Source organism: Lactuca sativa, chromosome 6, assembly GCF_002870075.4.
Source record: "Lactuca sativa cultivar Salinas chromosome 6, Lsat_Salinas_v11, whole genome shotgun sequence".
NCBI lineage: Eukaryota > Viridiplantae > Streptophyta > Magnoliopsida > Asterales > Asteraceae > Lactuca > Lactuca sativa.
In genome coordinates, this window is record NC_056628.2 from 31,464,159 (window position 1) to 31,492,112 (window position 27,954).

General features: G+C 33.4%; 2 protein-coding genes across 6 annotated transcripts; both read left to right on the top strand.

Moving 5' to 3' along the window:
* The first annotated feature begins 1,327 nt into the window (after positions 1–1,327).
* On the top strand, positions 1,328–8,499 carry LOC111877591 (transcriptional corepressor LEUNIG). Of its 4 annotated transcripts, XM_023874111.3 has the most exons (18): positions 1,331–1,593; positions 2,092–2,189; positions 2,351–2,460; positions 2,554–2,970; positions 3,076–3,164; positions 3,239–3,317; positions 3,396–3,471; positions 3,554–3,603; positions 3,826–4,128; positions 4,211–4,423; positions 5,236–5,484; positions 5,566–5,686; positions 5,948–6,057; positions 6,153–6,302; positions 6,656–6,811; positions 6,899–7,015; positions 8,024–8,230; positions 8,330–8,499. In XM_023874111.3, exons 1-18 carry the CDS (start codon positions 1,562–1,564, stop codon positions 8,471–8,473), a joined length of 2,721 nt encoding a protein of 906 aa, XP_023729879.1. In that variant the 5' UTR covers positions 1,331–1,561; the 3' UTR covers positions 8,474–8,499. The 4 variants fall into 4 exon arrangements, with proteins under 4 accessions (XP_023729876.1, XP_023729877.1, XP_023729878.1 ...); XM_023874108.3 differs by having other exon boundaries at positions 1,328–1,593; positions 3,823–4,128; positions 5,236–5,686; XM_023874109.3 differs by having other exon boundaries at positions 1,329–1,593; positions 5,236–5,686.
* Positions 8,500–11,268: 2,769 nt separating this feature from the next.
* On the top strand, positions 11,269–13,403 carry LOC111877595 (uncharacterized). 2 transcript variants are annotated; one of them, XM_023874115.3, is made up of 10 exons: positions 11,269–11,368; positions 11,679–11,742; positions 11,866–11,964; positions 12,068–12,202; positions 12,300–12,379; positions 12,482–12,521; positions 12,619–12,726; positions 12,817–12,897; positions 12,987–13,109; positions 13,228–13,403. In XM_023874115.3, exons 2-10 carry the CDS (start codon positions 11,731–11,733, stop codon positions 13,276–13,278), a joined length of 729 nt encoding a protein of 242 aa, XP_023729883.1. In that variant the 5' UTR covers positions 11,269–11,368; positions 11,679–11,730; the 3' UTR covers positions 13,279–13,403. The 2 variants fall into 2 exon arrangements, with proteins under 2 accessions (XP_023729883.1, XP_023729884.1); XM_023874116.3 differs by lacking the exon at positions 11,269–11,368 and adding an exon at positions 11,392–11,520.
* Positions 13,404–27,954: the final 14,551 nt, after the last annotated feature.

Here is a 27,954-nt window from a genome sequence, read left to right on the forward strand (position 1 = left end):
CAGGCCTTAAGCAACCCATTAGATCCTTCCAGAATCCCCTTATGGACGAATTCTATGTGGTCTAAACATAGATTTCGTCCATCCCTTCTTAAGGATCCACAATCCCAACTTCACAACTATTAGATAATTACAATACCAGTACCCTTAATTCAATCAGTCTCTTTTGATCACCAAATTACTTCCAAATTAATTTCTGATCAATACTAATTAAGTAATATGATTTCTCAATTAATATATTATTCTTATAATATATTAATAAATCACAATTAACCTTATTCTCCATAATTCATCTAGTTAAGTTGCTATGGTGAAGGCAACCCAAAAGTACCATGCTACTATCGGGCCAAATACATACAAATTATAGTTATGGGCTTAGACACCTAATCCAATAATATGTACTAACTTTTTACCATTTTGGCATACCATTACCATACATAAATTGATTCCTACAATAAACACATAATTTTACGAAGAACTTTTCCATTAGAACTTAAGCTACAACAAACACCATTATAGTTTCATAATTACAACAACAAAAGACCACATACTATCTATATTGAAATTCCTAACCCAAATAAGATTCCTACATGCAAACTTCCTTCATATAAACTTAGTTAACTTTGAATATCATAAAAGAAGAAAAAGACCCAACTGATGACTAAAAAGATCTTTATCACCATTGCTTCATGCATTTTTGTTTTAGGGCTTGTTCAAGCAATTTCTTTAGCATAACAGACATAACAACTGCCCTACGACACTTATGGGGTCGAACCAACCAATGAATCAACATTGTGATCTAGTTCAAATAAGTCTAACACCTCATTTCCAAGATTTAAATAAGTCTAAGAGGTTACAATGAAGACATGTCTTCCACAAGAACACAAAACTATGTTATAAGAATTTGAGAGAATTTGGAGAGAAAAGAGAAGAAGAAGAAGAAGCCATTGGTAGAAGAACTTGACAACTTTTGAGAGTAAGTGGGGAGGAAGAAAGGTTTAAATCATCCAAATTGACATTGACAAGGTGGAATGGTGAAATTGCCCTCGTGTGAGTGGCATGTGGGTCGACTAATGTCTAACAATGGACGGCGTAACCAATTGAGCAAGTTTTTGAAACCACATAAACAAAACAGATAGACGTTTTAATAATTGACCTGATCATGTCTATTTTGATAAACAACAAGGACCGATCATGTAATTTTGCCTATTTTCACATGAGAAAAACATCTATTTTCTTGCTTACGAAAAAGTGTAGTCCTTTGGTCTTCTCTTTTTATCTCTCGATTTTTTTGTGCAATAAAATCCACATCCTCAGAATCGTATCCAAATATTACAGTCATCTTGATTTTCTGAGATTCTTTTTTACTCTTCTGTTCTATTCTTTCTCTCTCTCCGAATTTTCCCCCTTTTCTCTCTCTTTTTCCCTCGAAGGATCTTCTTTTTCACTTAAATATTCTGGAATTCTTACATCAAATTGCTGAACAAAAACCCTGGTCTGTAAGTTCTACATCATATGAAGATCTAACAATTTGTATCTCTTGAGCCTTTTTCTTCAAGAAAAAATGTCTCAGACTCACTGGGAAGCTGATAAAATGTAAGTTTCCTTTGCCCCTTATAAAATTCTCTGTAATTTCCAATCACTTGTGTTGTATTCATGGTTTGCTGTTAGATTTATGCTCTCTGTCGCTTGTTTCTTGTTTTTTTTTTCTTCTTATCCAATTTTGTTTTTTTTGTTTTATCCCGCTTCCCGTCTTTTTAGGGTTTGTCCTTTCAGCAGCTTTTCTCATTACTTTTTTTATTAAATTTATTTCTTCCCTCAGCTGGATTTGTCTTATAGATTCAGTATCGGTCGAATATGTGTTTGTAGTTTTGCTTCATTTATCTTGTGTTAGTGTTCTTCATTTGGGTATATGTATGAATTCGGTTTTTTTGTATGAAGTTTCGAACTTCAATGGTTTCAGCGAGATGAGTATTTCCAGTCAATTGGGAGCTTTAGCGACTTTAGTTAGCTTGAACTTGTTCTTCTTCATGTAAAGTTTCAAACTTTGTTATAATTTCCAACTAATAAACTGCTATCTGATTTATTTAACAGGTTAGATGTTTATATCCATGACTACTTGGTAAAGAGGGATTTAAAAGCTTCAGCCCAAGCATTTCAACAAGAGGGAAAAGTCTCATCTGACCCTGTTGGTAAGATTCCATTATAGTTTCAAGATCACCCATTTCTCCTTTTCCTTCATCATCATTCCAAATACATCACTGCTAATAATCTAACTCCAAAACATTAGGCTATTTTATAACTTTTATCCTCACATGGAGTAAAAATTACCAAACTTTTGTTATTTTAACAGCTATTGATGCACCTGGTGGCTTTCTATTCGAATGGTGGTCAGTCTTTTGGGACATATTTATTGCAAGAACCAATGAGAAACACTCAGAAGTTGCAGCCTCTTACATTGAGGTTACTTTTAGATCATAGTTTCTTCTTTTAATCTAATTGATACATACATACATACATATCTATACATAAAAATACATACTTTGATAACTACAGACACAGTTAATCAAAGCAAGAGAGCAACAGCAACAACAACAACAACCACAACAACAACCACCACATCCACAACAACAACAGCAACAGCAACAACAACAACAACAACAACAACATCAACAGATGCAAATGCAACAGCTCATGTTGCAACGCCAAGCTCAACAACAACAACAGCAACAACAGCAGCAACAACAGCAACAGCAGCAGCAACAACAACAGCAGCAACAAGCACAACAACAGCAACAGCAGCAACAAAGGAGAGATGGGGCCCACCTTCTGAATGGGGCATCAAACAGACTTGTTGGAAATGAGCCACTTATGAGACAGAATCCTGGAGTCAATGCTATTGCTACAAAAATGTATGAGGAGAAATTGAAAGTCCCACTTCCTAGAGACTCTTTAGATGATGCAGCTATGAAGGTATATATGTGTATATGATAATATGAATATGGGAATATTCTTTTAAAAAGTCAAAATTTTGACTTTTATGGGATTTGGTTGATTTGTTTTTATATTTGCTAACAGAGATATGGTGAGAATGTGGGCCAGCTTTTGGATCCCAACCAAGCTTCAATCTTGAAATCTGCTGCTGCAGCTGCTGGACAACCTTCAGGGTAATGTTTATTTATTTTTATTTATTTATTTATTGGTTGTAATAATTATATGTTATTAATATTTTATTTTTCAGGCAAGTGTTGCATGGGACAGCTGGCAGTATGTCTCCTCAAGTTCAAGCTCGTAGCCAACAACTTCCAGGCTCTGCACCTGTGAGTATTCTTTTTTTGAAAATGAAAAAAATGGTAATTTTTTTGTGATCTAACTTATATTGATGTATAATTTAATAGGAAATAAAAACAGAAATGAATCCAATTTTGAATCCTAGAGCAGCGGGACCCGAAGTATCATTAATTGGGATTCCTGGTAATATTTGACTTTTTCCATTGACTTTTTTACTTTACTTAAACTATCACTTCATGTAACTGACATTATTCTTGTTTTCCAGGATCAAATCAAGGTGGTAATAACTTGACATTGAAAGGATGGCCTCTTACAGTAAGTTTATCAATAATTCCACAGTTACCATTTTACCCTTTCTACCTGCCTATGTGTTTGTTTCCATTTTTTCCTCATTAAGTCTTGTATGGCTGAAGTGGTTGAATCTTGAATGAGTAATGATGTATGTCTGAAAAAGACTAAATGACCATTTTATCCTTTCATTCTATTCATATCAAGTCAAAAAGAAACAGCCCTGAAGTCTGTTAATGATCTTAGCAGGGGTTAGATCAATTGAGATCTGGTTTAATGCAACAACAGAAGTCATTCATGCAAGGATCACAACCATTTCATCAGTTACAAATGATGTCACCACAGCATCAACAACAGCTTCTATTAGCACAACAAAACATGACATCACAATCAGCTAATGATGAAAGCAGAAGGCTTAGAATGCTTCTTACTAACAGAAGCATGGGTATGGGAAAAGATGGAAGTGGTCTTTCAACTTCTGTTGGTGATATTCCAAATGTGGGCTCCCCAATGCCCGTTTTACCCCGTGGAGATACTGATATGTTACTCAAGGTGATTTTTCATGTTCAGTTCTTGTAATCTTGTTTCTGTATAATGATTGATTATGGAATTTATTACGGTTTTGCCATTGTAGTTAAAAATGGCGCAATTACAGCAACAACAGCAGCAGCAGCAGCAGCAACAGAATGGTGGGAATCAGCAACAGCAACAACAGCAGCAAATTCATCATTCTCTTTCTGCTCCTCAGCCTCAAAATTCAAATTTGAATATTCAACAAGAAAAGATTGTGGGTGCAAGTAGTGTGGGAGATGGGAGCATGTCGAATTCGTTTAGAGGAAATGATCAGGTTAGTTTTTGTTTCTGTTGTTACTTGATAGGTGTATTAGGGTTTGGTTGGATGGAGTGGAATGGAATTGAATGACTAAGTAATGGAATGGAGAAGGTTATGATAAATTGATAATGTTTGGTTGGCCTGAAGGAATGGAATGAGTTTTCATATGAAATTTTTTATATTACCCCCAAATCTGCCAACATACGAAAGTATAGGGACCAAACCTGCAAATATACGAAAGTCTTGTGGCCAAATTCTGAATCCCAAAAAGTTTAGGGACCAAACCTGCTAATTTATGAAAGCCTTGTGGCCAAAGTCTGAAACCCAAAAAGTCTAGGGACCAAACTTGCCAATATATGAAAATCTTGTGGCCAAAGTCTGAATCTTAAAAAGTGTAGGGACCAAACCAGCCAATATACGAAAGTCTTGTGGCTGAAGTCTGAATCCCAAAAAGTCAAGGCACCAAACCTACCAATATGTTGAAGTCTTGTGGCCAAAATCTGAAACCCAAAAAGTGTAGAGACCAAATCTGCCAATATATGAACGTCTTGTGGCCAATGTTTGAATCCCAAAAGGTCTAGGCACCGAATTGGCCAATTTATGAAAGTCTTGTGGCCAAAGTCTGAAACCCAGAAAGTCTAGGGACTAAATCTGCCGACATATGAAAGTCTTGTGGGAAAAGTATGAAACATACAAAAGTGTTGTGGAATTCAATTAAACTAAAACTATGGAATAAACCATTCCATTCCTTCCTTGATTCCATTCTACCAAACACTAACTTAGGTAGTAGTTTCTTTTCTTTAACATGATTTCTAATCCATTTTAAGGCTTCAAAAAACCAGACTGGAAGAAAAAGAAAACAGCCCGTGTCATCATCCGGGCCCGCCAATAGTTCCGGAACAGCAAACACAGCGGGCCCCTCACCATCTTCAGCACCTTCAACTCCATCAACTCATACACCTGGCGATGTCATCTCAATGCCTAATCTGCCACATAATGACAGCTCATCAAAATCTTTAATGATGTTTCGACCCGATGGTGGGCCCACGAATCTCACCTCCCCATCAAATCAATTGGTAAGTGGGGGTCCACTTTCCTTTTATGGTTGGTATATAATCTTGCATTGGAATGATAAGGGCATTTTGGTCATTTTACAGGCTGACATGGATCGTTTTGTGGAAGATGGGTCTCTTGATGACAATGTGGAATCTTTTTTGTCTCATGATGATACGGATTTGAGGGATACAGTTGGTGGTCGTTGTATGGATGTCAGCAAAGGTAAGATTGTTTTTTAGTTTGATGTGATGGAATGAAATCACATCGGAATGGAATGGAATGAACATTGTAATGGAATGAGGAAGGTAAAGGAATGGATTGTTACATTCCGTTATCATGTTTAGTTGGCTTGATTGAAGGAATGGGATTTTAATCATTTAAACATTTTGTTTGTTATGCGCACAATTTGAAAATCGATACATCAAGAAAAAAAAATTGTTATTTTATTAAAATTAACTTTCAATACGATTGATATGAAATTAGGGTTTACATTTACGGAGGTACATTCAGTTCGTGCTAGTGCAAGTAAGGTTGTGTGTTGCCATTTTTCATCCGATGGTAAACTTCTTGCAAGTGGTGGCCACGATAAAAAGGTAAAATTCAATTTCATTAAACAAAAAAAAAGTAATTTTAATTTCTTCAAGAAAATTGTATATTTACAGTGGTAAATTGGTAATTTATGATGCAGGCTGTATTGTGGTATACAGATTCGTTAAAACCCAAAACAACTCTTGAAGAACATTCCTCGTTGATCACTGATGTGCGCTTCAGCCCAAGCATGCCCCGCCTTGCCACGTCATCCTTTGATAAAACCGTTCGTGTTTGGGATGCCGACAACGTTAGTTCACCTTTTTTCACTCTCGATTTCTTTTACTTTGTAGTAATAATTTACATTTTTGGTCCCTGAGTATACCTGAATTTTGCAATTTTCGCTCCCAAAAAATTTTCATTTGCAGTTTTTGTCTTTGTTTGAGGTTCTTGTAATGTTTTTGGTCCCAAAAAGTTTTCTTTTGCATTTTTGGTCCTTATTTGAGGTTGATGTAACGTTTTTATTCCCCTTCCAAGTAAAATGATCCATGAATACAGCTGGTTTTTGCAAATTTGGTCTAAAAAATATAGCCATTTTACTTTGAACGTGACAAATAAATAATTTCCTCTTTAATTAAATTTAAATTTATATATATGTTGTAGCCTGGTTTTTCTCTTCGGACATTTATGGGACATTCTACATCTGTGATGTCATTGGATTTCCACCCGAATAAAGATGATCTCATTTGTTCGTGTGATGGGGATGGAGAAATACGGTATTGGAGCATCAACAACGGTAGCTGTTCTCGTGTATTCAAGGTATGTAATATTATAATATAAGGGCAAATTAGTCATTTCACTTGGATTAAAATAACAATGATTATTATTATTTTAAAATTGATTTAGGGAGCAACAGCACAAGTGCGATTTCAGCCACGCCATGGAAGATTTCTTGCAGCAGCTGCAGAAAACATTGTATCGATACTTGATGTGGAGACTCAAGCATGTCGACATACATTAACGGTTTGATTTTTTTATATTTTAATGTTTTATTATTTTTTTTTGAGTAATTTACATCTTTGGTCCCTGAGTAATTATAGTTGATTTTTTGAAAGGTTAATCTCATAAAAGACCTTACATTTTGTGTTTTTTCCGGATTAAGCTTAAACTTTTTTTTCTTCAAACAGACCTTGCGTTTTTTTTTTTCTTTTTTCTGATCTGGCTCTTTTAGTCATTTTTTTTTCTGAAAAAACTTGTCAAGTGTGAGGTTTTTTGAGAAAAATTAAAAAAGTTGAGGGTTTATTTGGAAAAAGTTAGAAGGTTGAGGTTTTTTTTTTGGAAAAAGGCTAAGTTGAGGGTTCTTTTGGAAAAAATGAAAAAATACAAGGTCTTTTTCAGGAAAAAAATGAGGCTTAATCCAGAAAAAACACAAAATATAAGGTCTTTTATGAGATTAACCCTTTTTTCAATTTTGGTTCCAACAAGGGTTTTCTTTTTCACTCTCAATTTTGGTCCTTTGATGTTCATGTAACACTTTTGGTCTCACTTCCAAGTTAAACGACTATTTTCAGTCCCTGTGTTCAACTGATTTTTGCAATTTTGGTCCCAAAAATTTGTCATAGGGACCAAAACGTTACAAAAATCTCAACTAAGGACCAAAATTGCAAGAGAATCCTTTCAGACCGAATTTGAACAGATTAGCTATACCAAGCGACCAAAAATATAAAATAGTAAATTACATTTTTTGTCATTTAAGTATACCTGATGTTTGCAATTTTGGTCCCACAAAGTTTTTACATTCTATTATGGTCCATATTTGAGGGTCTTGTAACGTTTTTGGTCCCCAATTATTACAATTTCGGTCCCAAAAATAGTTATCTTACTTAAACACCTCAAAATAACGACAAAAGTTTCAAAAGAAGACCTTTTGGTACCAAATTTGAAAAAATCAGCTATAACCAGGGACCGAAAATGTAACTTACTAAAAATATATGATTAAGTCTAATAAAACAATCAACTATTTGAATGTAGGGGCATACAAAGCCGATTCATTCAGTTTGTTGGGACCCGAGTGGGGAGTATTTGGCATCAGTGAGTGAGGACTCTGTTCGTGTGTGGTCTCTTATGGCAGGAAATGAAGGGGAATGTGTACATGATCTTAGTTGTAATGGCAACAAGTTTCACTCATGTGTTTTTCACCCTAGTTATGCTTCATTATTGGTCATCGGTTGTTATCAGGTAACTTTACTTTTTCACCCTTCACTTTTCACTTTTCACCACAAAGTAGCAAATAAAAAAGAGTTACTTTTTTAATGGGTTTTCTTCTTGTGAATGCAGTCGTTGGAGCTGTGGAATATGTCAGAGAACAAGACGATGACTTTATCGGCTCATGAAGGATTGATTGCTGGCTTGGCTTTGTCCACTGTTACGGGTTTGGTAGCTTCTGCTAGCCATGATAAGATTGTTAAGCTTTGGAAATGAAAAAAAAAAGAAACAAGAAACAAAAATGTTGTATCATCTGTTGTATCTTGAATGTGGAACAGTATGTTTATTGTGCTTTGGTGATATGTTTATATGGGTAAAAACATGCTATCCTTGATTATGAAAAAGCTCCTTGTTTCTTTATATGAATTGTCTCCACATTTTACGATGGATTTATTTGATTGTCATAATCTCTAAAATGACCATCAAGACTGAACTAGTAAAAACATGCACCCTGTCCTCGAGTTTCTTTAACAGAAAGAAAAGAAAAGGAAAATATGGAGAGGAAAGAAAGGAAGGCGAAGGAAGTGATTTAACTTTTTCGTGTTTCCTAGTTTGAAGGAAAGGAAATGAAGTTTTTTTAAAAAAAAAAAAATGTGTTCCTGTGTTTTCTAGTTTGAAGAAAAGGAAATGAAGTTTTTTTTTTTAAAAAAAAAAATGTGTTATTGAGTTGGAAGGAAAAGAAAAGAAAAGAAAGTTAAACAACATTATAGTTTTATCTTTATTTTTTTAGCAATCATATTAGATTCATAGTTCAAATTGGAAAAAAATGTTGCACGGCATGTCATCTTCATATTTTGTGTCTTTACATTCGTTTACACACATACATATATATTTATGTTCTATATATTTATGTTTAGTCAAATATCATAAACATATAATATTCAATTAAAATATCAATAGGTAGCAAAACATAAATAATATTTAAAATGAAAACATTTGCTACTATCTTTTAATAATATTCGTCTAGAAAAGAAACCAAACTTTAAAAATTGTTGAAAACAATACAGTTTAATCAGGCAAGGACTTCAAAAACCAGAATTTAATTCGTGAAGCCAAAATTAAGTCAAACATAGAAACAACAAATCAACACATATTATCCTAATTCCTCATTTACCTGCGTCCATCATTGTTTTCAGTAGATCCTTCCGTATGTTCATTAGACAAGTAAACGTCCTCGCATTTACTTGGTTACGAGCCAAATACATGAGAGCATTTGGTATTTCATGGGGTTCCAAACCCATTGGCTGCAATTCTTGATAAATTTTATCACATGTTAACTCATGATGGTAAGCTCTTTCAAGGATTTTGTTACATTCCCTCATAGCATTAGCCACATCACCAACAACATTCATAATTTTTGTTTCAAGTGTTTCTGGTTCAAGTTTCAGGTTGAGGTTGAGGTTCAACTTTTTCTACTTCATCTATGATTTTTTTTTTCGCACTTGAATTTTGTTCAGGTGAAAAACACATAGGAGATGTCACTTGAATGTCATCTTCATTATCATCTATACGTTGGATCTCCAGTGTAACATCATTACTTGCAAATACATCACCAACCTTTGAAATACTTTCTATTTTGATGTCTGTAGTCTTGCTAAACCTGGCAATTCTTTCATTTGTTGTTTCAACATTTCCTGCTGAAGCTCTATATATCTCTCGCAAATAATACCAAAAACAGGAGCAATGGCAAAATAGTCCAATGGAACAACAAAGAAGAACAAATGACATCAGTAAGAAGGATTGAAAACAGAAAGCAACAACACATTTTGGCTTATTATTGCTGATCGGTATCGATTGTTAGTGTTATAAAAAATGAAAATTGTAATGAAAGAGTCGCAAAAAAAGAAAGCAAGAACAATTACATTTTAGAATATGACAATTACTCGTTGCTAGTGGTAGTGAAAAAATGAAAATAGGTCACTTATTTTAATATTTCCATGTTGTTTTTGAGGATGATTCAATAGCATATATAAATGTGGAGGTAATACAAAAGGAACAATTGTTTTTATATAACAACGAGTTTCAAACACTTACAATCTGTTAATGAAATATGTGATTCTAAGTGGCATAAGAAGTCAAGCACAACTCATAAGTAAACATGCATTAGTCTGAACAAGCATAAAACTCTTTTAATCATTAGAAGTGGTAATGCCATGAAAAACTAATTTTAATTTCCGATAATTTCATATATGACTTGATTGATCAAGTCTGGTTGGTTATTCTAGACTTCATATATTTTGATAAAAAGCAATAACCATTACATGTTTCTTGAAACTTAACTGAAGACTACTATTTTGTGCTTATATTTAACATTTTCATGTTGTTTTTGAGGATGATTCGCATGGATTACATATATAAATGTCAGAGGTAATACAAAAAGAACACTTATTTTAATATAATACTTTCTTGTATACACAAAAAAACATGAAAATAATAACAGATCACTCTCTTGTATACACATAAGAACTTGTAGAAAAAGAAAATAGAAACAAGTTTTACCTGTGAGATTGCAGATTGCAGGGACGAAGATTGATGCAGACCAGATGAACGGCTTGAGAGTTGAGAATGCAAATCGTGTTTTTTTGGTTTGCAGTGTGCTTATAAATAGCGATAAGAAAAATAATTTGGTAAACTTGAGATAAATCGGATGGGACGACAAATTTTAAAAACTAATATTTATTCATTAAAAGGTCATGCATAATACACGAAATTATTAATTTTTTAATATTTTCGTAACATTCTTCTTTCTTTTTGTTTGTGAGAGTTATTTGACCTTTTGAGTGAGAACTGACGTTGGGATTTGGAATGACTTTGACATTGACTACGGATAGTGAGGTGTATTTTGATAATAAGATGCATTTCAAGAATTTACTTATAATTGTAATTAAAATGATTTAACATACATCATTAGGAGAAAATTTAAACGAAAAAAAGAACAATATTGCAATTTTATGAGGGCCTAAGATGTATACAGTCAGTTCTACAAGGGTTCAGCTTGTTTATTTAAAAAAATCATCCATTGCCATGGTATCAATCCGGCGACACCCTCAACAATCAAATTGGTTATCTCCACCATTAGTCGCCACCAATAATCACCCCTTTCGCCACCAGGTTCTTCTCTTTATCTCTTTAAGTGTATTTACGTGTGTGTTTTCTTGTTACGATGGTTCTGGAATTCAATGCATACTTCACGTATCCATAAACAGTTACAAAAATCCCCCAAATCAATGGAGAATTAGGGCATGCTGTATCAAATCGATTAGGTTGATTTAAACATTTTTCTGATCTTTTCATAGCTAATGGTTCGTTTATCTAAGTTGCTATTGGCTGTTTGATTTTGACATTGCGATTTCATCCGCGGCATAAGTATAATCCACAGAATTTGTCTTCCTCATATGATGATAAAATTTTCACCCTGCAGCTTGAAGATTTAAGGATTGTAAAAAAATTCAGTAGTTGAACTGAACGCTTCGATGACAGAAATGGTAAATCAGTTCATTCCCTTGATCTAATCAGCACGTTTATTCATTATTGTATCTTGTCTCATTCGAAACCTAATGAAGTACGTTTTCAGTAGTTCCTAATCTTTTTTTTATATCGTTCTTCAGGATCAAAAGATAACAGAAGCTTTGAGGAAGATGAATGCTTCAAAAGAAGGAGCTACTGCTAACGTACAGACATTACTTCCACTTCTGGAGACATTAAAGGTTTCCATTTATGCTTTTCAGATACTCATAAACTGAATTTATTCTTCTCAAAATTAACCAAAATCATTAATTGTGTATGTTGTTATGTATGATTATGAACAAGGTTCTTGAGAAGCAAGAAGAAGAAGATGAATCAAATTACAGTGAAGTATATGCTAGACTGCAATTGGAGATCAGTGAATTGGAGAAGATGATACAGATCAATGATGCTGTTGAGAGATTGAATTCAGCAAAGATGGTATTTCTTGTAATTCTTATAATTATATATGCACCTTGAATATACAAAAATATTTAAAAAAAAATAAAAAAAAATCTTTCTGTAAATTTTGTTACAGGAGCTTTCATCAAAGCTAAGGGAAATTATATCATTAAAGCGCCAACGTGATGATATTCCAACACAAGCAGAACTTATTCAGTAAGATTTATAAAATAAAATAAAAAAGTCAACAAACTTTTTGTTAAATTTGAAAAGTCAACATATTTTTGTCAAATTTGAAAAGTATTTTCTACACTGTAGATATGAACGTAGGTTTTCAGAACTTAATGTTCACATTCAGGTATGTCAGTTTTTTTATTTTTTATTTTTTTCTTTCTCGAATGTTAAATTTTAAAAAAGTCAACATATTTTTTGTTAAAATTTCCATTTGTTAATAGGGAAAGCTTCGGCAAACTCGTAAATACTATGCAACATATAACGCTTTATTGGAAATAAAAGAACTGATGTTGAAGGAAACTTCTTTATTAAACTCCATGAGTTCACAGGTAAATTATATATATAAACGAAATAATTATTTTTTTTATTATCATTAATGTAATTATTTATTTTTTGTTTTATGCAAATTAAAAAAACAGTTACATGATGCACTTAATAGTCCTGCTGGTCGAGTAACTTTGACTAGTTCCATAGATGGAATTTCAAAGAGTATTAAACAGGTAATATAAATTAATAAATTATAATCACAAGAATTTATATAGATTTTATAAAATTTGAAGTTGTATATATTTATTTTTATATTTTGTAGAAGCTTAGAAATGTGGAAGTAACGTTGGAAGCAGAGAAGAAAGCTTGTGAAGGTTTGAAGAAAAAGCATGCAGCAGCGAATTTGGAGAAAAGGCGTTGCTATTCTTTGTTAAAGGAATTTCAAGTAAGTATTTATTTAATTAAATTGTTAATAAATTTGTTTATTTAAGAAAACTATAACTTTTTTTTTTTTTGGTTTGTTAATGATGCTTGTTTTTATGTCTCACTTTTTTGATTATTAGGAAGAATGCACGAGGAATGAGAGACTTAGGAATCAAACTTCTTCTGTCTGATATCTGTGGTTAGAAAGAATGTAAAGATTTAAAAAAAAAAAAAAAAAAATTCCAAATATAGCTTATATAGTTATACTGTTAGATTTGTATGGTTGTTTGGTATATGTTGTTTTTGTTTTGTTTTCTGTACTATTTGTTTTTTGTGAAATTATTTTAAAACTATAAAGCAAATCAAACTCATAAAATATATAATAAGAACTAAAATAACTAATATTAGTGATTGGATATCATCAACATTTTTACAAAATGATGCAAACATATTAAAAATATTAGTGATTTGTCTACAAAATATGATACATTTTTTACACAAAAAATTCCAAGTATATTTACAACTGCATTTAATGGCTTTTTATAATTATGGAATATGGGTCTCGATTAGGGATGTGATTCGGGCATAAACCGACCCGAACTATATTGGACCCGAATAACCTGAAACCCGAATTGGATAAAAAGTTGGAACCGAAGCCCGGACCGATTATTACCCTGAAATGACCCAAATAAACCGAAATGATCCAAATAACCCAAATAAAGAAATACTATATCGAGTTCAAGAAAAAAAAATATTAAATATTGATAATTCATATTTAAACATTAAAACACCCATTGAAACTTGAATAACTACTAGTAATTGATTGAAATTACTTTCTGTTTATAAATTTATTCAATATTCGTTCATAATGAAACTAGCATTTGAAATACCATAGCTCAAACATGTACAACACTTCAAATGGGTTTACCAGTGGCAAAAAAAAAACATTGGTTAAGGCAGAAACGGGAAGCTCACGTGAAATCAGAGACAACAACGAAACATCTATTTATTAAGCCATATTCAAACCCTAAAACAAGTTTCAATCAAATACATAAAGTAGTAACTAATTTAAGCAAAATTCATTAATTTTCGGGTTGGTCATTTTGGCCCGATTAAACCTTTATTCGGGTAACCCGGACTGAACAACCCGAGAATCAAATTGGGCTAAAATAGATACCTGAAAACCGACCCAAATAACTTATTCGGTCCTAATTCGGGTCAGTCGAGTCCTAGTTTTGGTTTGGATAATCTGTCCAATGCACATCCATAGTCTAGAACCAGTGTGGACCTAAAAATTAGGAAGAATTTCAAGGATAATTTTGCACCATTCACTTTATCCAAAGCACAAACGTCAAATGCAGTCTTTGTATTTTTTTTTCGTTTTATCCTTATTATATTTGTTGATGTAATTAAACATGATCTTTACTTTATTTTTTTTCTTTTTTTCTTTTTGATTTTTTTAATGTAATTAAACTCGATTTTTAGCTTTTTCTTATGTTCCTTTTTATTTTCTATGACGTAAATTGTTAGTTATTAGTATATTTTTTTTAAAAGTTTTCTTTTTTCTAATTTAAACCTCAATACCAAAATCTAACAAATAATTACTAAAACGGGCTTGAGCTACGCTGGGCTTGTTGAGTTTTTAGGCTTCGCATCTTTAAGCCACCTTATTGCTTTGGCCCTTTTGGGCCATCTTAGATCAACTTTTTGGGATTAAAGAAATTATTGGGCTTTAAGATAAGACCAATATGGGGTGGGCCCAATTTGGAAAATTGGGCCATTAGTAGGCCTTTGTGGATCTTTTGGATTTGGGTCTAAGTTTTGGTTCAAGTTGAGTTAGGGGTAAAATAGATTATGGACCATGATTGGAACCCAATTGTTAATTGGGTGTGATTTTGTTCTGATAGCTGGGGGAGTCGTTCGGGCAGCAATTAGGGATTTCTTTTAGTGAGCTTCAACATTCGAGGTGAGTCTCCTCACTGTTCTATGGGTCGAAGACACCAATACCGACCCATTTGGTTTATGTATAATAGGAAGACCTGGGGGTGACCCTTGACACTTTGTATAAAAGATCAGGAGGCGGCTCCTGACAATCTGTATGTAAGACTAGAGTCTGAACTCTGACAGTTAATTGGTTAAGTAGTTGTAGATTGTATGCTAGTTGTCTTTGTGATACTTGCATGGAAGACTAGGAGGTGGCTCCTGACACTTGTCTGTAAGACCCATGGTTTTGGCCCCCGACCTAACAAGAAAAACCATGATACGTCTTGTGGCATAATGGCAAGACTATGATTGACACATAGCACTTTTTTATTGATTACTGGATATGTATGAAGTGCATGGCTCGTTTGATATGTATGGTATGTGGTATTTGGGGAACTCACTAAACTTTGTGCTTACAGTTTGTGTTTTATGGTTTCAAGTGCTTCCGGTTCGAAATAGAAGAGTCCGGCTTGATCGCAGCGCATATACCCGTGTTTTTCTGCAACTCAGTATTTTGGGATTTAGTTTGATAATTGTTTTATTCTGGGATACTTTAAATGTTTGAATAAATGTAAATGGATGTCTGAATTTATATATAAAAATGAAATTTTTCCTATGATTTTTTGGGCTGATACAAGTTGCTCAATCATATCATTTTAGGAGATTTTGACGATAAATAAAATTAAATTTCGACTATTTATTTTTTCAATGTTACGGTAAGGATTTGTCTTCACATAATCACTAATTTTTAAGATTTCATTGTATCCTACTTCCATATAAGAAATAAATTGGAATACAAATAAAATCTTTTTTTAATGATGTCTTACGTTAAAAATTAAAATATATTTATATATTGAATATTTAATAAATTATGTGAATAAGATAAAATTATAAATTGAAAATTACAAGCAAGAAAAATTGAACATTATTTGAAATTAGATAAACATAGAAGCAAATTTACTCGCACAAAGAAACAAACAAACAAAAGGAAGAAAGAAAGATCATAAAACTAAAATGGTTTAATGGCTTTGGACTTGTAAGCTTTGACAGCCTTCTGAATTAACGAAGATTGATTGTGAAAGAATACCATCCTTTCTTTAACACTCTCTATCTCTTCAAGATGATACTTCTTCCTTGCATCTTCCATATCATCCAATTCTTTCTAAGAAACATTCGACATGTATTTTCGTAACATATTCTTTCCATCACTTGTTATATTCTCAAACGGATATATATCATCTAACGCCGCATCGGTGTGGGGATACTTTACAACGAAATCAAGTTCACTCATTGTATGTTGCTTCCTTTTCGCCTTTTCTTTCAAAGAGTAGTCTGGTTTCTTAATTCTTCTTGTTTTTCTTGTTCATTTGCAGAATCCAATGAATTTTTATCGGCATCAAGAAGTAGAGTTTTCAAGGTGAAAAGGAGAATTGATGATGTAAAAAAGATATTAAGTTATGTTATATATACTAGCAGATTCCTAATCTAATTAAGGGTAACTACCATTTCTACACGATTCTATGATCTTTTCCTGTTTCATATAAATGAAAAATGCCATGCATGATTCTGAGATCATTTCAAAATATACACAAATACACCTTCTACTATTATTACAAATCCTTAGTCTATTTGTAGGGAAATTTAGGGTTTGTGGTGGAGATCTAGATACCAACTTGGATCGTGATATCACTTTCCGAACTGATATTTCTACCCTATGTCTGGGTTACAAGAAATTCAGCCTAGGATAATCCAAGTGGACACTTACGTTTCTAGGCACAGAAAACGTAAGCCAATATGCTAAAGGGTTCTGTGAATGTGTGATGAAAAACGAGAGCTAAAGAACGTAACCCCTTCTGTATAAAAAGAGCCGTTTATATATTAAACAAGATTAGGGTTTCATTAGGGTTGAGCCGTCATTAGTTGCATTGGAAGCAAGTAATATTAATCCGGATTAGGGTTACCAAAACTAACGAGTTTCGTTAGTTTTACCATAATCACCCTCAAGAAATTGAGTTTTCCATTATGTTCCCGCATGCAAAATTCGGTGAGGTTTTGGGGCGCTGCCCCTTAGACCCCACTAAGGGCGCTGCCCCTAGACCCTGCCAAAGGGGCGCTGCCCCTTTGGAAACCCCGGACCCAGGGGCGCTGCCCCCGGACCCCCGACTAGTCGTTGAACCAGAATCTAATTCGATCTTATACATGCATGCACTCCGCACTACTCCATACATATATTAGAGTACAATTTATGAAGCCCCTTAGCTCACATGTTAGTTCCAGTTACTTAAAATGACATGGTGACACTAAAATCACCAACAATCCTCCCCCATTTTAGTGTAACCCTTGAACAAACATAACCTTATCAACAACAAAACCAAACTGGTACATAATGAAAATATCGAAACGATTGAATTTCCACTTAGTATCATACATTTTCAAATACTCGAGAATCAGGGTGTTCTAAGAATTGAACCCATCAACCCATTTGAATACCAGAAAGTAAAATACATACTAGTTTATTGAATTTCTAGCATAATACAACTTGACACTATTATAAAGCCGTGTGTCCCAATCCTTTCATGATCGTATCAAGGTCAAGTCCACAACCTATTGAAATGCGGCTACACTTCACAATCACGTAGGTAACTCCTTTCCATGTATCTGCACATAAATTTATCAAAGGAGTTATTAAGAAGTTAAACTTCAACCTGGCTAACTTGCAGAACCGAACACATACTTGGGATAAATACTTCATGTGTTCCAATCTATAAGTATGAGCTTTCCACATTGAATTCAACTCCTAACATTATGTTAGGAGGGAATTGGGTGTCTCATCATTATAGAATTAAATGGACTTTAATCCCATACCGATTACAGGCTTGTGCACTAAGTCTCTTGTCAGACCTTTAGTCAAGTGATCTGCCAAATTTTGTTGCGATTTCACAAACTCAACCGAAATCACACCATTCATGATTAGTTCTCTAATCATACTATGTCTAACACCTAGGTGTCTAGACTTGCCATTATAAACCTGGCTATATGCCTTAGCCATACCGGAAACACTATCACAAAGGATAAAAATAGGTGCTATCGGTTTAGACCACAAAGGAATCTCATAGAACAAATTTCTTAGCCACTCTGCTTCTTTACTAGCAGCTGCTAACGCAACAAACTCAGATTCCATTGTCGAGTTTGTATGCAAGATTACTTCTTGGAAGCCCAAGAAATGGCACCTCCCCCAAGCAAGAATACCCAACCAGAAGTTGAGGAATGGTCCTCCATGTTGGTAATCCAACTTGCATCTGAATGACCTTCTAAAATCGAAGGACTCCCCAAGTAACTCAAACCATAATTCATGGTTCCCTTGAGATACTTAAACACTCTATTCACTGCTTGCCAATGTTGAGCACTAGGATTGCTAGTGTACGTGCTCAACTTACCCACAACAAACGCAATAGCAGGTCTGGTACTTGTCATGGCATACATCAAGCTACCAATAGACTTAGAGTATTCCATCTGTGAAATGGGAATACCATTATTCGGCATTAATTTCACACTTGGGTCCATAGGAGTACTCACAGGAGAACACTCGGTAAAATTAAACCGCTTGAGAATTTTCTCAATATAATGAATTTGATTCATTACCAATCCTTTGTTCATCCTCTTAATTCTTATTCCAAGAATTACATCAGCTTCTCCTAAATCTTTCATGGAGAACTTGGATGACAACAATTTCTTTGTTTCATCCACTTGATTTTGGTTGGTACCAAAAATCAACATGTCATCTACATATAAGCAAATGATCACTCTAGCTCTAGTAGCATCATCAAATTTACTATAAACACATTTTTCACATTAGTTTGTCTTGAAACCAAAAGACAAAATCACCTCATCAAATTTTTGATGCCATTGTTTAGGCGCTTGTTTCAGCCCATACAAAGATTTGACAAGTTTACAAACCATATGCTCTTTACCGGGCATAATGAAACCTTCTGATTGTTTCATGTAAACTTCCTCGTCAAGATCACCATTTAAAATGGACGTTTTCACATCCATTTGGTGAATAACCAGATTGTGGATACTTGCCAAGGCAACCAACACTCTAATAGTAGAAATACGTGCAACTAGAGCATACGTATCAAAATAGTCAATACCGACTTATTGTCTAAAACCTTGAATGACTAACCGTGCGTTGAATTTGTCAATAGTCCCATTAACATTCATTTTCTTTTTGAAAATCCATTTGCAACCAAGAGGTTTAGAACCTGGAGGCAAATTAGACTACACCCATGTATTGTTCTCAAGAATTGATGACATTTCATCATCAATTGCTTCCTTCCAAAAGGCACTATCACAAGACTCCATGGCCTCTTGATAAGTATTAGGATTATCTTCAATATTATAGCAATAAGAGTATTTAAGATTAATTTTATCCCTTGAACGCTCCACCAAGTACAGTTGGAAGTCGGACTCGAAATTTTTCGCAACTTGACCTCTTTTGCTTCTATGAATATCTTGTGGTTCTTGCACGATACCACCATCTTGACTTTCAAAATTTTGCTCTTTATTAGCATCAAAAGTCAGATCCTTAGGCCTTTGAATCGATGAAAACCTCATCTCATCAAAAATTGCGTCCCGCGATTCGATAACAGTGTTAATTGAAACCGAATCATTAGGTTCTATTACATAAAACCTATATGCCTTGGAATGTTCAACATATCCAATGAATATGCAATCAATTCCACATTCTCCCAAAATTTTCTTTTTGGGCTCGATAAGTTTTAAAACTGCCCGACATCCCCAAACTCGAAAATAACTCAAATTCGGCTTTTTCTTGAACCAAAGTTCATATGGGACTGTTTTGTTCCTTTTATTTGGAACCCTATTTAACAAATAGCAGGCCGTTAACATGGCCTCTCCCCAGAATCCTTCACTCAATCCCGAGTAAGACAGCATCGAGTTTACCATTTCCTTTAAAACTCGATTTTTGCGTTCAACAATGCCATTCTGTTGAGGCGTGTAAGGTTCCGTGGTCTCATGAATGATACCCACTGATTGAAAGTATATGGGATCCATATATTCACCTCCCTTATCAGTCCTGAGACATTTAACCGAAATTCCCAATTGCAATTCCACTTCGGTTTTGTATATTTTGAATTTATCTAAGGCTTCATCCTTAGAGTGACTACATACTTTTTATTCTCTAAAGAAGGAGTGGAATGAAAATCACACAGGTCACTGTGTACAAGTTCCAAAACAACTGAATTTCTAGTGACACTAGGAAAGGGCTGTTTTGTCACTTTTATAAGCATGCATGTTTTACATTTATCAGATGTCATATCAAAGGCTGTAATTAATCCATCTTTTGACATCTCATGCATCCTTCTAAAGTTGACATGACCTAATCTTACATGCCAAAGCATAGATTTATCAACATTAGAAGCAGAAGATACAAATGCAAAATTCTGAACAGGTAATAATTTGTCAACAATATTCAATCAAAACATTCTATTATTTAAATATCCAAAGCAAACAAACATTCCACCCTTAGTCAAAACAAACTTATCCGACTCAATAACTTGTTTAAAACCATCAAAATTCAAACAACTAGAGTTAACAAGATTCTTGCAAATCTTGGAAACAAACAAAACATCAAATAACCTAATTGTCTTTCCAGAAGTAAATTCAAGACACACGACACCTAAACCACAAATAGGAATAAAAGAATCGTCTCCCATTTTCAGCACCGAACCATCTTCAAGCAGAGTTAATGTTTCAAACATCCGTTTATCTTTGCATACATGGTTCATTGCTCCGGAGTCGATCCACCAAGCAACATCATCATCCTGCACATAGAATGATTCAGGGATAAATGAAACATAATAAACATAATTCTGATTAGAATCATTAAAGTTAGTAAAAAACTGACCTCCTTTAACTTGGGCCGAATACCCGTTCACTTTCCCATTGGCTCCACTGTTTCTAGCATCATTGTTGCCCAATTTCACATGACAATCACGCTTGAAATGCCCAACTTGATTGCACCTCCAACAAACTAGATCCTTTCTCTTTTTTGTTGGAGTTGCCTGGGACATGTTCCTGCTTATGTTTGCCATGTCCTTTGTGGTTCTGGTTCCTTGGTTTGTTTTCAACCATATGAACTGAGGGCTTTCCAGGTTCAACTTTTCCTTTGGGTTTTTCAGATTTGTCACTTTCCTTCGCACGAAGAGATTCTTCAATACGAATTTGACTAGAAAGTTGAACCAATGACAGTTCCTCCTTTTGATGTTTCAAGTTATGTTTGAAGTCTTTCTAGGACGGAGGTAGTTTGTCAATGATAGTGGACACAACTATGGATTCATCCATATTCATTTTGTGCAGTTTAAATTGTCCGTATATGCCAAGGAGTTCATTGTACTGTTTAGTTACAGACCTTGAATCTTCCATCTTATAATTATTAAAGTCACTAACCAGAAACTTCTTGCTAGAAGCATCCTCAGTAATGTATTTCAGTTCAACGGTATCCCACAACTCCTTGGCACACAAGACTTCACTATGGATTCAAATAAAGCATCAGACATATCGTTCAGAATGTGACCTTTGCAGATGTAGTCATCAATGTCCCACTTCTGTCTCTTTCTTGTCTCTTCAGCCGTCTCAACAACACCTTCCGCATACCCTGCTGGTCTTGGAGTAGTCAACATGTATGCTGCTTTTAGAGTGGTCAGCATGAAGTGCATCTTTTTCTTCTAGCGCCTGAAATCGATGCCTTCAAACTTCTCCAACTTGGCAAACTTAGTGGTCATCTCGCGGATTAAGTCACCCATCTCCAGAAATAGTATATATCAGTTCGATTGTAGGGAAATTTAGGGTTTGTGGTGGAGATCTGGATACCAACTTGGATCGTGATATCACTTTCCGAACTGATATTTCTACTCTATGCATGGGTTACAAGAAATTCAGCCTAGGATAATCCAAGTGGACACTTACGTTTCTAGGCACAGAAAACGTAAGCCAATATGCTAAAGGGTTTTGTGAATGTGTGATGAAAAACGAGAGCTAAAGAACGTAACCCCTTCTGTATAAAAAGAGTTGTTTATATATTTAACAAGATTAGGGTTGGGCAGTCATTAGTTGCATTGGAATCAAGTAATATTAATCTGGATTAGGGTTACCAAAACTAACGAGTTTCGTTAGTTTTACCATAATCACCCTTAAGAAATTGAGTTTTCCATTATGTTCCCGCATGCAAAATTCGGTGAGGTTTTGGGGCACTGTCCCTTGGACCCCGCTAGGGGCGCTGCCCCTAAACCCCGCCAAAGGGGCGCTGCCCCTTTGGAAACCATGGACCCAGGGGCGCTGCCCCCAGACCCCCGACTAGTCGTCGAACCGACTTCTAATTCGATCTTATACATGCATGCACTCCGCACTACTCCATACATATATTAGAGTACAATTTATGAAGCCCCTTAGCTCACATGTTAGTTCCAGTTACTTAAAATGACATGGTGACACTAAAATCACCAACAATATTTTTAACAAAAATTGGTTTTCTCTCTCTCAAGTTTCACAAAGGAAAAGATTCATGATATCTTATTTAAATTAAAACCTAGGTCTACCTATATTGGTTGGAACGTGAACCAGTGAAGTGAAGAGACCGGGACACATATTATAGTAAAATGTTTATCTTTAGCAATGTCATTTTATTTTTATAAGTTATTATTATTATTATTATTATTATTATTATTATTATTATTATTATTATTATTATTTATAGACTCAAGGTTGTTAAGAGATCTTAAGATCCTATAAACAATTGTTTTAGAAAATATGTTTGAAAAGCATGGTCTTACGATCCAATAAACCGACTTCTCAAATGTAAGGTGACATTTTTTATTTCTACATATATTAATTTAGTGTGGTAAATTTACTTTACTATTACTTTATTTATATAATATCATAAAAACTTAAGTTTGGCCGAAAATGTCGGTTTTTACCTTCCGACGGGTTCTTGGTTCGTTTATGCCGCAAATTTGTCAATGTTTTTTTGGTTTTGTCATTTTTAGTTTTATCAAATTTTGAATATATATTTATATTTTATATGTTTATAATCATAAGGGTTTTTTTTGCAATATATTTGTAAACTTAAGGGCATTTTCGCAAAAAATATTTCATGGTAACCTAGAAACTTGTTATTGTTATTATAGGTAAAAGGGCAAAACAAAAAAAAATGACAAGTTTGCAGCATAAACGAACCAAAAACTCGTTGGGGGATAAAACCGACATTTTCGGCCTAATTTAATGCTTTTTATGGCATTATCTCTATTTTATTAATTGACATCAAAATTCTTATTAATATATATATATATATATATATATATATATATATATATATATATATATATATATATATATATATATATTACAGAAGTCTCACCTTAGGAACAGTGTGTATATATATATATATATATATATATATATATATATATATATATATATATATATATATATATATATAGTAGACGAATTCCCGCGCGTTGCGCAGCGAAGATTAAAAATATATTATTAAAATATTAAAAAAAAATATGTTTAAAATGGTTATGTTATTGACATTAACTTTGAGATAATATTTTTACACTAATATATATATATATATATATATATATATATATATATATATATATATATATATATATATATATATATTCAATTATTTTGAACAATAATATTCATTGACATCAACCCACATTCCTCATTAATAGAATTAAATATAATTATCTATTTAGTATTATTTTAAACAATTATTATTATTGATTAATTATATTTTTACTTATGCGATCGTTTTTTAATTTCAATAATGATGTTTATTTAAAATATAATTTATTTATAGCTAAATGTAGTTTATAATTTGATGTTATTATCAATTAAATTTGTTATTCGTTAATTTTAAACCACTTATTATTAATAATAAGTTAAAGAAAACTTTTAAGAAACACTTAATATTATTATTAAAATTTGAAACATACACTAAATAATAAAGTGATAAGATAGACAATTTACATTTCAAAAGAGACTTGCATGGATAATATGACATATCCATGTAATTTGATTTTATTATTTATAATTGTTGCTTATTATATATTTAAAACAAATCTTATATAAACATCCAACCTAAATATTCATCTTCAAGTTTTCTTTCTTCGCCACGTAAACAAACTTTTGTTATAAAACCAAAAATGGAATAAAAGACACTTAATTGTATGATCATGATATATTGTATTTTGATTGGGGCTTGTACAAAACATGCATGAGCATATATTATTAATTTATCTTTTGTTTGGCATTGATGTAACATTTGAATAAGGAAAATAAGAGTTTGGGTAATTCGAATAAGATAGCTTCAAATCCAACGTATCAAACGGATTACCCATTTACTAAAGTCTAAAACCCAAAAACTCAAACATGTTTCTAATACCATACAAATGCATGAGGTTTTAGCAAATTATTATCTCATATGAATTACCAATGATTATGTGTGATTAATTATTAAGAAGGTGAAAAGGTTTGGAGGTTTCAAATGCATAAGGTTTTAGGAAATTATTATGGGGGGTTTCAAATGCATGAGATTCAAGGGAAAATGAAACCTTTATAAGTATTGAAGAGATATATATATATATATATATATATATATTAAAGAAGTCTCAACTTAGGAACAATAAAGTTCCTAAGGTTTTGGCAGATTTGGTCCACAACTTTTCATATTTTCAATGGTATAAATTTTTGCCACAACACTTTCTCATATTGACAATTTGGTCCCTTAAATTATCAACAGTCTAGAGGTGGACATTTATCTACATTGTAACTGATACGTGTCATTTTTTCATTCCCTCTTCCATTGTAACTGATACGCGTCCTTCCCATCGCCTCCACTACTTCCTACTCCCAACACAGTGTCCTCCAGCGTTTCTATTCCCCCAATAACATTACTCCACCACATCTCCCCACCACCAACGCCTCCATACCTGAATACTAGATGCTTTCAAGCCGTCTTTGTCAGTTGTGCTTCCCACCCCACCGCTTCTTCTGTTTCTTCATCAAATCCTTTTTTTCCCTTCATCCACCGCCATTCAATTCAATTCCTGTCACTTCCTCCGATCTCCATCTGTGTCTGACAACCATCAACAAAAGGGGAAGGACAGTCACTAAGTCGATTGTCTCGACCGTAGAGAAACCCTCTTCATTGTTGAACAAAGCAAAAGCATAGACACCTGTCCAGTCGTTCCTTTCAACCTCCGTATTGCAGCGACTGAGATCGATTTTAGTTCCAATTTCCAAAATCGAACACACACACACACATCAAATTGAGTAAGTCAATGTTATTTTCAAGATCAATCAGAAAGAGGGAAAGCGAAAAGCAGGATCGACTAAAAATGGGTTACTTCTTTTCCTTTCTTGAATTATTGCACTATCTTTTTTAGGGTCGATATCCAAAGAAGGATGCTAGGTTCTTCTTTTCTCGATTTCTAACTACCAATCGATATTTATTTTCTGTTGATTTCATACCATTATGTTTTTCTTCTTTCCCAGGTTCGACTCTTATTTACTGATTTCGTATAGGCTTTTGTATGTTAAATAGATAAGCACCATTTTAATTTGCTTTATCTTGATTGAGCCCCGATTGGTTACTTTTCCTGAAATTCGGATGGTTTGAACCCGTTGTGCAATATCAGGTTTTACTGGTACTGTTGGGGCTGCAGTTGTTAGCAAAAAATAAGGCAACTCTTTGGAAAGATGGGCAATATTTTCTCCAGGTTTATATAATGCTCCCAGTTCTTTACATTGCAAGGCTATCACCATTACAAGATATGTATGTTTGATTGTTTCTTCTTTTGATTTTCTTTATTATTTTCATTCCTAGGCAGAGAAGCAATTAAGCTCATGTTGGATCCTTATGTGTCTTGGTAACTGGGGTATGCCCAACACTACTCAATGGCTCAATGATGTTTTTGCTCCTGGTGGCAGAATTGGTATACATCCTATTTGATTCTGTGCTTTATAATGTATCCTAAATTGACCCATTTTTGGTAGATAAGACAAAATTATATAGCTTATAATAGACGAACTTGGCATCAATCTTGAGAATGTGGACTTTGAAATGGTTGGATCTTATAAAAAGGTTTGTTACCTTACTTCAAGCATCAAGAAATGAAATTTGATTTATGGGTTTTGTTTATAACTAAATCATAAATGATGATTATTGGTTTAGGTCACCGTGTCCAAAGATGACACAGTTGTTGTTGATGGTGTTGGTGATAAGAAATCTATGGAAGAGAAGAAACTGAGGAAGCACACCATGTGTTCAATAAAATGCACAGTTGAAATTTAGGTAATTGTAAAAAGTTTTTTCTATACATTTGAATCAATGGCAGAGGTATGTTTGCTAAAAGTTCCTCCTATGTTTCTTTCATTTTCTGGGGTGATATGTTTTTTCTGATTCTATTTTGTTTATTATTTTATTGATTTTTCAAGTGAAATGGATAAGGGGACTGACGATGTTGTTTCTTGCCTATAGTGTTCGTTTGTTTGATCAGGTCATCATTATAAACTCATAATATAAGTTATTCTATTTGTTCTCTTTTAATTAAATAAATTAATTGTCTTTATATTTATTTGCAGGTATGTGTGCCTTTAAAAGAATGAAGACTTGAAGACTTCATAAAACAAAAAGTGTCCCATTTTGATAGGTTTGACCTTGTATAAATTTAGATGGTTATTTAGGCCTTTTGGGGCAAGTATGAAATAACTATTTTTTGCATTATTAATCCTTAGCATTATTAATCCTTATGATGAGATGGGGACAAGTTTGTTCATATTTTGCATTTTTTGTGTGAAAAGTCTAAATTGTCCTTTCTAAATTTCTAAAAGCTTTATTTATTTTCCTTTTCAATTGATACGGAAACACAAGTTTGTAAGAAGTAACAATTTTTTGTCCAAAATGCCCCTATATACTGTATTTTGGGTAAAAACTTAACGATTTTCTATTTTTTGACCAAACTGCCCCTGCATACAGTTTTTTGGTAAAAATTACTGATTTTAATAGTTTTTGACGAAAATTTCCCGTGTATACTGTTTAACTCTTTTTTGCTGGTATTATATAAAACTATGGATTAAATGCAATCAGTGGAAACGTAATTTTATTTATTTGATTATCATAGCATTGTACTTTTGCTTCTTTCTAATATAACATTGTACTTCATGAAACACTTTGACCCATGCGGAGCATGGGTTCACCCTCTAGTTTAATATTATAGAAAAAGAAAATAGTCATGTTCATTAGTTAATCCTCTATTCCTGTGTTATATTGTTATTTAGGATCAAAAGATAACTTTAGCGGCGACACGTCACTGCAAATGATTCGCCGGTAATGCTTCGTCGCTAATGCGCATCTAGTCACCGCTAATAATGTATCGTCACTGCTATTGGTTTTGTCGCTGCTAAAGCCTACATGTCGCCGCAAATAGCCTATCACCACTAATATTGAAGTGTCGTCACAAAAGATGTCGCCGCAAAAACAATTTTGGTTTTTTTATTTAACATTAAATTTATAAAAAACAATATAACATTTATAAAATATGATAAATTTTTATAGAAATATTAATCCATACACAACCAATCCAAACAATTAATATTAATCTACAGTCCTAAATATTAATCCATACCACAACTTAAAGTATTATTCCAAATTGCAAAACATTTCATAAAATTCTAAAGTAACTGCTCTTCCTCATCATTTCCTTCATTATTATTTGGTGGCGGCAATGAGCGAAACCACTCTTCCAATGCTGCAGAACAGGCCGGTTCCTTTAGTATTGTTTGCAGCATTTCCA